The sequence below is a fragment of the Hypanus sabinus genome, unplaced genomic scaffold, assembly GCF_030144855.1.
Source record: "Hypanus sabinus isolate sHypSab1 unplaced genomic scaffold, sHypSab1.hap1 scaffold_416, whole genome shotgun sequence".
NCBI classification, from domain to species: domain Eukaryota; kingdom Metazoa; phylum Chordata; class Chondrichthyes; order Myliobatiformes; family Dasyatidae; genus Hypanus; species Hypanus sabinus.
The window spans coordinates 260,556-270,088 of NW_026781295.1; the positions used below are offsets into that span (position 1 = coordinate 260,556).

At 44.8% G+C, this 9,533-nt stretch overlaps 1 protein-coding gene across 1 annotated transcript; it reads left to right on the forward strand.

Annotated features, from left to right (window-relative positions):
* The first annotated feature begins 8,385 nt into the window (after positions 1–8,385).
* LOC132388814 (epidermal differentiation-specific protein-like) lies at positions 8,386–9,300 on the forward strand. Its single transcript, XM_059961235.1, has one exon. It carries the CDS (start codon positions 8,703–8,705, stop codon positions 9,234–9,236), a length of 534 nt encoding a protein of 177 aa, XP_059817218.1. The 5' UTR covers positions 8,386–8,702; the 3' UTR covers positions 9,237–9,300.
* Positions 9,301–9,533: the final 233 nt, after the last annotated feature.

Sequence of the window (9,533 nt, forward strand, 5' to 3'; positions counted from 1 at the left end):
CATTAACAAGCAAGGCAGTGAGTGCTGAGGACCCGCCCATAGATTTCAAGTTCTACTCCGCATGCGCAATTACTCGCAGCATGTCGAGAAAGGCAGCTGGGAAAGGAGCCAGTTTAAATGAGTCCAGTGTTGATTTGGCTGAGACGTTTTTACCGACCCTGCACCGAGGGGTTAGGGGAGGGAAAAACGGAGAATAGGGAGGTAAAAGAGAGTAAAGAAGAGAAGGTAGATGTACCCTTAGCCAAGAGAGGAATTATAGAAACACAGAGTAAAGCTGAGAAACAGGTATGGCATTTAGAAGGTCCAGGGTTGGACACTGATGATCTGTTCTGCTTGACAGAACGGTTTGGAGTTGGAGACTTTAAATGTGTTTCCGAAATGATGTAAGGGTTGTCCTAGATGAAAAGGATGCAGATCCCTTGAGGGAGTCTGCTGGGTTAGCAGACGAGGTTGTTTCAACCCGCAGGGTTGAGTTTACTCCAGATGGGAGTCGCCAGAGGGTAACTGGGAGGATCAGGGGAAGAGAGAGTTTGAAAAAGGGACTGGTATTGAAAGCCTGGAATAGGTAGATGTCCCGTTTGCATGAGTTCAGGGTGAGAAGGATGTGGATGCACAGGGTACGGAACCTTGTATTGAAACTCAGGATATGTCTGAGGTATCTGATTCAGTTCAAAAGGAATGCAGTTCTTTTGGGTCTGATGGACTTGGTTCAGTGAAGAAAGGGTTAACGTTGGACCAATGGAAAGTGAGAATTCTCAGTTGTTTGTGTTAGGAGGAGTGTTAAAAGTTAACGATAAAATGCAATAATGGTATGATAAACGAACCGGGGAGCCAGAATTTCGGGTGGGCGATTAGTTTTGGTCCTGTTCCCTGTAGTTACCAACCTCCGACAGGCAGGGGTTCAAGGACAGTACAAAGTGATTAAGAAAATGAACTCGCTGAATTATGTTATGGAAGCAACTGATAGACGAATGCCGCGTCAGTTGGTTCACGTAAACATGCTGAAATGTTATCAGGAATCGACAGCCGCGGTGGACGGTGCGGTCAGAAAAATCGATGAGCCAGAAAGGATTGTTAAGGAGGAACCTGAGCATTTTGAAAAGATAAGCATAGTACCCAGCAGACTAGAGAACTCTGTTATTTTAGCCAACCTTGCTGATAAAGTCAGTCAGTTAGAGCCTGAAAAAAAGAGTGCAGCTGACGCAGCTAATTAAACGGCATGTAGATGTTCCAAGGAGGTGTAAAGGAACAGAGCATGATGTTGTTGTTACCTCAACTCAGCCTATTAAACAATCCCCTTATCGGATGAATTTGGAAAAGAGCAAGCTAGTGGATAAAAGAAATTGAGCATATGCTAGCTGCTGGTATTGTTCGTGAATCTGCTTCTGCATGGACATCTCCATGCGTGGTCGTACCAACGCCGGACTGTACAATAAGATTCTGCACAGGTTACAGAAATGTGAATGCTGTCACACAAACAGATGCTTACTCTATCCCGAGGGTGGACGATAAAGTGGGTAAAGCGAGATACATCACTACGATTGACCTGCTGAAGGGATACTATTGCGTTCCTTTAACGGACAGTGCTAGGGAAATTTCAGCCTTCGTCTCGCCATCCAGGTTCTATGAATACAATGTTATTTCGTTCGGAATGAAAACTGCTCCAGGGACATTTCAGAGGATGATTTACATAGTGATTAAATGGTTAGCAAACACAAAGGCTTATATTGACGATGTGGTAGTTTGGAGTGACACATGGGATGAGCAAATTCAGGCTACAGAAAACCTGTTTAAAAGAATGTTTGCAGCCCATCCTACAGTGAACCTCGCAAAGAGTGATCTTGGTCATCCCACAATCACATACTTGGGGTATATTTTAGGAGAGGGGCAGTTGGCTCTTGTGCAGTTTAAAGTACAGCCTATTTCCGAGGTTTCTGTCCCAACAAACAAGAGAGCACTTAGAAGGTTTTTGGGCATGCTGGGGTACTATCGAAAATTTTGTAAGAGCTTTAGGATATTACCCTCCGGCTTACAAAACTCCTACGGAAGGATGAAAAGATTGTGTGGAGCAATTCTTGTCAGGAAGCTTTTGAGAAGTTGAAAACCATACTGTGCCATCACCCTATGTTAAAAGCACCTGAACTTTTGAAAACTTTCTCTCTGGCAACTGATGCAAGTGATGAGGCTGCAGGGGCAGTCCTATTGACAAAAGCAGGGGGTGGAGTGCAGCAACTAGTAGCGTATTTCTCTCGAAAGTTCAGTTTGCACCAGAGAATTTACTCTCCTGTGGGAAAAGAATTGTTGGCACTTAACTTGCCGATACAGCGTTTTGAGGTCTGCATTTCTTCACCACAGAGACCATTAATTGTTTATAATGATCACAACCACTTTGTATTTTTGGCTAACATGAAATATAAAAATAGGAGTTTACCAAGTTGTAGTCTGTTGCTACAGGAATTTGATATTATAATCCAACATATTAAGGGGAGTGACAATGTAATTGTTGATTGTTTATAGATGTTAATTTGAATGTGTATCTATTATTTTTGTAGTTAAGACAACTTCTGTAAATTGTTAAACTCTGTAATTCGGTAAGGTGCTGTATTAGTTAATTTTCACCTTGGTGAAAATTCCAAGAAGGATGGGGGTGTTATGAAGGTTGAACAGTTCTGATGGACAATGGGGAGCAGAATTCCCCATATTCCCTCCCCCCTCCCAGGAGAATCACAATACCTTACTGTTGCTATGCCCCTCATGAGAGAGAGATATGAAAATAAAACATGCAAGAACTTCTGCTCAGATCAGAGAGGGGAGAGAGATTTACCGTATTATGACTTCTGCGAGGGTTATTTATCTGATGCAATTCAATCATTAACAATCCTCAGTGGACAGCCGCAGTGGGCTGGTTTGATGGACACCTTTATTACAAAATGTTTGATAGCTGAGACCCCGTGAGTAGGGATCAAATTCAGGTCTGAGAGACACCCTTCAGACACACCAGGAGACATATTATTGGACACTGATTGAGTGTTGGAACCCACGGGAAGGTGTGGGGCATCAGTGACCGAACAAGGAGATCGGTCAGTTGAACTCACAGTGTTGTACCAGGGCCTGTGGGGACTTGTGTGTGTGCCAGAGTGACGAGTCCACCACAGAAGAACGGTCTAGCTGAATGACAGAGGGGTCATACCTGAATGGCCACAACGACACGACTGATCAAGAACGCAAAGGAAGGTTTGACTGCTGTGGTTGTTACTTCTTGCTCTCTCTCTCTCTCTCTCTCTCTCTCTCTCTCTCTCTAACGATTACAACTCAACAACCATATCTACCTCGGCCCTCATAAAATGAACTGAACTTTATATTCTGTGGCAATTTATTATCCCCTAGACATCGATAGAGCTTGTTTATTATTGCTTATTATTATTCCCACACTTTTAGGTTTATTATTGCTAACTTGTGTTATCTATATATTTGCAATATTTATATTGATTTGCTTATTTTATTCATAAACACTGTTTTGAAAATAGTACCACCAGACTCCAACGGATTCTTCTTTCTCTGCTGGTCAGACTCCCAGTTACGGGGTACGTTCCCTCATCCCACACTAACTGCTCAGCCACTTTGAAAATGAATAATCTTCCTAACTCTGCACTCATTACCTCGGGGCACAACTAGGATTCCCTGGATCACAAACCTGTTGGTCCTGCTCTTTAGCATCTGACTCCCTGAGGCCCTTTTACAGAAACTCATCACTCATCTGATGCACAGCTTTAGAGTCATAAAAAAACAGAATGAGGCTTTTCATCTCATCTAAATGCTGTTGAGAACGATAGTTGTTGAAGAATCCCTGTTACGTACCCCGTAACTGGGTGTCTAACCAGCAGAGAAAGAAGAATTCGTTGGAGTCTGGTGGTACTATATTCAAACAGTGTTTATTAATAAAAATATGCATCTCAACAATGCAAATATGTAGATAATACACGTTAGCATTACTAAACCTAAAAAGTGTGGTTATAATAATAAACAAGAACAAACAAGCTCTCTCGATGTCTAGGGGTAAATAAATTGTCATTGAAAAGTATAAAGTTCAGTTCAGTTCATGAGTGCTGATGTAGTTATAGTTGTATTGTTATCTTTGGAGAGAGAGAAACACAGAGAGAGAGAGAGAGAGAGAGAGAGAGAGAGAGAGAGAGAGAGAGAGAGAGAGAGAGAGAGAGAGAGAGAGAGAGAGAGAGAGAGAGAGAGAGAGAGAGAGAGAGAGAGAGAGAGAGAGAGAGAGAGAGACGGACAGTGAAGGCTGCAGTCAGTCAAACCTTCCTTTACTGTGTTGTGGCTATTCCGATATGACCCCTCTGTCCTTCAGAACCAGACCGTTCTTCTGTGGTAGACTCGTCACCCAGGCATGAGTGGACACACACATAAGTCCCCACCGGCCCTGCGTTAACACTGATTGCCTTAATGACCGACCTCCTGGTTGGTCTTCAGCCCCCAACTTTCATGTGGGTTCCGGCACTCAATCAGTGTCCACTGGCGTGTCCCCTGGTAAGTCTGACGGGTGTCTCCCCAGAACTCAATTTTATCCCCACTCACGGGGTCTCTGGTGTCAATCAGTTTTGAATGGCTTAGCCCATCAAACCCACTCCGGCTGTCCACTGAGGAATTTTAATGAACAGAATAGTACCAAGTAAACAGTCCGCTCCGGAGCCATAAGTCTTTCAGGAGTCATAATATGGTGGAACAACAAATCTCTCTCCCCTCTGTTATCAGGAGCAGATGTTCTGGCATGTTTTTGTTCCATCTCTTTCTCTCTCATTAGCAGCATGGCAACAGTAACGGTTTGTGATTCTCCCTTGCGGTGGGAATATGGGCAACTCTGTACCCTTCTGCCCATCAGAGTTGTTCATGCTTCGTAACGCCCGCAATACAGTGGCTGGAAGAAGAAAGGATCGATCAGTTTAAGGACACAGTTTTATTGTACTGGGGAATAGGTACGGAGGGGTGGTCAGGGGCAAGTTTTATTTACTCCGAGAGTGGTGAGTGTATGGAATGTGTTGCCTGCAATGGTGCCGGATGCAGATGTGATAGGGATTTTTTTTAAGGAAATCCTGGATAGGTCCATGGAGCTTAGAAAAATAGAATGCTCTGTGAAATGCCTAGGTAGTTCGAATGTAGGGATATTTTTGGTTCTGCATTGGCCTGAGTTTTATGTTTCTATAAGATTAAAATTGGCCTTTCTCCAACATAGAATCTCAACCCATGGACCAGACCTATTTTTTGCATAAAATGATGGCACATCTCAGCAAGCCCAAACAGGATCTATGCAACGTAGGAAGCAGCTGAGGTTTCGGGCCAAGATCCGTCGTCGTGAGTGGAAAAAAAAGAAGAAAAGTTACTGCAAGACAATGAGAGAGCGGAGGAAGATGTATAAAGTGGTGGGTGATAGGTAAAAACGGGACATGGGGAAAGGAGCATTAAAGAGTTGGAAGATGATAGATGTAAGTGATAAAGTGCGGCAGAAGGTGGTATCTGATAGGAGAGGGTTGAAGAACATGGAATAAGGGGAAGTGGGTAAAGCCCCAGGCGTATGCGATGGACAGTGTCACAGATGGGATGAGAGTGGGAAATGGTAATTGTAAAATGGAAAGAATGATCGGAACAAACACGTGGAAATCTGCAGATGCTGGAAATTCAAACAACGCACACACAATGCTCGTGGAATAGTACACACCCTGACGCAAGGGTCTCGGCCCGAATCGTCCGCAGTGCTTCTCCTTAAAGAATTGTCGGAAGTTCGAGGGATCGTTGTTCTCATGGTTCCATTTCATCTTTGATTTCTGGAGATGTGGTAATTGCCTCCTTTGGCATTCACCATAGATTTTCCGCGTCGGCAGGTTTCTCATCGATCTTTTTGCATGAGTGCTTTGAAATGAATGACAATGTGGGTGCTGGATGAAAAGTGTTCCCTTACACCAACTTCAGTCACTGTTCCCGTCTCATTCCCTAATAGCAAATCTGCACTCTCATCGGGACTTCCGCATTGAGGTGAAGTAAACCTTTGGTAAACACTAACCCATCAGGTCGTTTTTCGGTACGGGACTCCCGGTGAATATATGGAAAGTTGAAACCACTAATATAACAGCGATATACGTGAAATTCTGTGACCTCCTGCCGAATTTGTTCTTCTAATTCTCTTGCACATTTGGATGTTCACTAAGTTAGCCCCATTAGTATGGTTACCCCTTACTTTTTTCTCAGTTGTACCCATTTCACCACACTAGATGAACTCTTCTGTCTGTCCTGATGGAGCTCTGCCCTCATAATATCACTGATTAGCAATGCTACACTTCCTCCTTTCATTCCGCATTCTCTGTCACATCAAAAAAAAGGGACCTTAGATAACGGACCTATCTCTTCAGTAGATACAGAGGAAAACAAATATTTAGCGTCTTTTACCATATACTTTGATTCCCCAAATGCATCAGTATTCTGATCTTCAAAGGAACAACTTTGTCACTCACAATGCTTTTGCTCTTACCATATCCGTAGAATCTTGAAGGAGATTACTTCACTTTGTCTGATCGAGGAAACTTATGCTCGCTTTTATCCGTCATGATTCTTTTCTTAAGTGTTTTCTTGCATTCCCTATACTCCATAAGTAACTCATTTGCTCCTACCTGTCTGGCCCTGTTGATCATCTCCTTATATGTCTGAACCAGATCATGCATGTTTCTTGAAAAGAAAGGGTAATTACAACTTGATATCTTTGCTTCTGTCAGGCAAGAAAAGTTGTGTCCTGTGAAAAGAAGTTCATAGCTGAAAGCCTCATTGCTACCAAGAAGAGCTTTGCCAAGTAAATAGCCGGTCCTCGTCCACACATGCCAGATCATTTCTTATCATCATCATCAATGAGGACAGGAGAGGGTCTGGAGGTTTGGAGGGTTGCCGATGTTGTTCACTTCTGCAAGAAAGGGAGCAGGGCGAGCCCAGTAAATTATAAGGCAGTGTGTCTTACTTCAGTGGATGGTAAGTTGATAGAGAAAATTCTGAGAGGCAGGACTTATGAACACTTGGAGAGGCATCATATGAATAGGAATAGTCAGCATGGTTTTGTCAAAGGCAGGTTGTGCCGTACGAGTCTGATTCAAAGTTTGGATGGGACTGAACATATTGATGAACGTATAGCCGCAGATGGAGAGCAAATGCATTTCTGCAAGGCTTTTGATAAGGTAACCCCATACAAGGCTTATGGAGAAAGGAAGGAGGCATGAGAATCAAGGAGACATTTCTTTGTGGATCAGAACTGGCTTGCCCACAGAAGGCAAACAGTGGTTGTAGAAGGGTAATAATCTGAATGGAGGCCTAAGTGATATGTTCTGGGACCGCTACGCTTTGTGATGGTAGCGCACTGAGGAGTGTAGTAGAACAGAGGGATCTGGGAATACAGATACATAATTCCCTAAAAGTGGCGTCATAGGTAGATAAGGTAGTAAAGAGAGACTTTGGTACATTGGCCTTTATAAATCAAAGTACTGATTATAAGGGTTGGAATGTAATGGTGAGGTTGTATAAGGCATTGGTGAGGCCGAATTTGGAGTATTGTGTGCAGTTTTGGCACCGAATTACAGGAATGATATTAATAAGGTTGAAAGAGTGCAGAGAACGTTTACAATGATGTTGCTGGGACTTGAGAAACTGAGTTACACAGAAAGATTGAATAAGTTAGGACTTTATTCCCTGGAGCGTAGCAGAATGAGGGGTGATTTGATAGTGGTGTATAAAATCATGATGGGTTTGATAGAGTGAATACAAGCAGGCTTTTTCCACTGAGGCTCGGGGGAGAAAATGAAACAGAGGACGTGGGATAATGATGAAACGGAAAAAAATTAAGGGAACATTCGCTGGGCGGGGCTTCTTCACACAGAGAGTGGTGGGAGTGTGAAATGAGTTGCCAGATGAAACGGCAAATGTGGGCTCACTTTTAACATTTAAGGAAAACGTGGGCAGGTGCCAGGGTGAGAGGTATAGGGAGAGATATGGGCCAGGTGCAGGTCAGTGGGACCAGGCAGAAAAATGGTTCGGCAACACCAAGAAGGGCCAAACGGCCTGTTTCTGTGCTGCAATGTCCTGTGGTCCTGTGGAAGAAAACATCCACCTTTGCTTGGTGCGGGAAGCCAGAGAGTGGTAGCAGACGGCTGTCGCTCTGACGAGTGGTGAACTGCAGCGATCAGTGCCAGGTCTGCTGATGTATAGTCAAGTCAGGGCACCGCAAGTCAATTCACGTTTATTGTCATTTCGACCATAACTACTGCTACAGTACATAGTAAACAAATCTGCCTGCCTGCATCTCAGGTGAGACCCCAGCACCTCGTTAATACTCTGGGGGCTGATGCTCTGAGCAGTCCGCATCATCTCAAGGATCAGTCCCACCTCCAGCTGTCTGCCCATATTCCTTCATCTCGCACCGCCCTGACATCGCAACTACTCGAATCGGACACCACCCACGCTTCACCAACCCTTCGAAACAACAAACTTGATTCTCTGCTATGGCCCCTCCCAAAGAGGGCCGCTCCTCCAGAGCGTGATTAGCTGCTGGCTGCCATTGGTTGTTTGACCGAACACTGGGGAGATATAAACCCGAGAATAAGCTCTCGCTGCAACTGTTCCTCTGTCAGCTCCTGGACGGATCTCGGCGCTCTAACAAGATGAGTAAAATCATTCTGTACGAAAAGCCCGAATTTCTAGGGCAGGAGAAGGTATTTGTGAAAGATGTTCCCGATCTTGCTGTTGAGAACTTCACGAATACTGCCCGCTCGATCAGAGTGATTGGCCGACACTGGGTGGCGTACGCCGGCACAAACTACCATGGGCCTTTCAATGTGTTTGGTCCAGGAGGCTTCGGAAACCTGGACGACCTGGATCGTGCGATTAGCTCTTTGCGCCTGGTGAAGGAAAATTTGCTCAACCCGGAGATCGTTCTGTACCAAAACGTCGACTATGGGGGCATGAGCCGCAGCATTCTGAAAACGACGGATAATCTGTCGAGTGCCGGCTTCGACAACCTCGTCTCTTCCCATAAGGTGAAACAAGGCGTGTGGATTCTGTACCAGGGTCTCAACCTGAGCGGGACGCGACTCATCACCTTCCAGGGTGACGAATGGCCCAACTATTGCGCTTTCGGCTGGAATGACAAGCTGTCTTCAGTCCAGGCCTTGCAGAACTGCGACAGCAAGGTTTGAGGAGTCCCGTACTGGTGTCCCGCTTTCAGCCGGAGCTCCAAACCCCAGAGTCTGCTTGGATGGGTCTGGGCCATCGCTTTGCTGGTGCAGAAGTAAAGAAATAAAATCTTCTCTAAATGCTAATAACCTTCTGTGGGTCTCATTGTCCAATTCTTTCTTCATTTAAACTGTCGACATGTCATTGGGGAACGCGGTGCGTGTGTAAGCGAGGGTGGTGTCTTGGAGCGCCGGAAAGGTTGTCAGTCCGTGGCGCTGATGATCAGAGACCATCGCTTCACAAGTGTGGCCAAACCAGGT

Bases quoted from the DNA above. Each gene is read 5' to 3' on its own strand.
- LOC132388814 (XM_059961235.1), top strand. From the start codon at position 8,703: ATGAGTAAAATCATTCTGTACGAAAAGCCCGAATTTCTAGGGCAGGAG.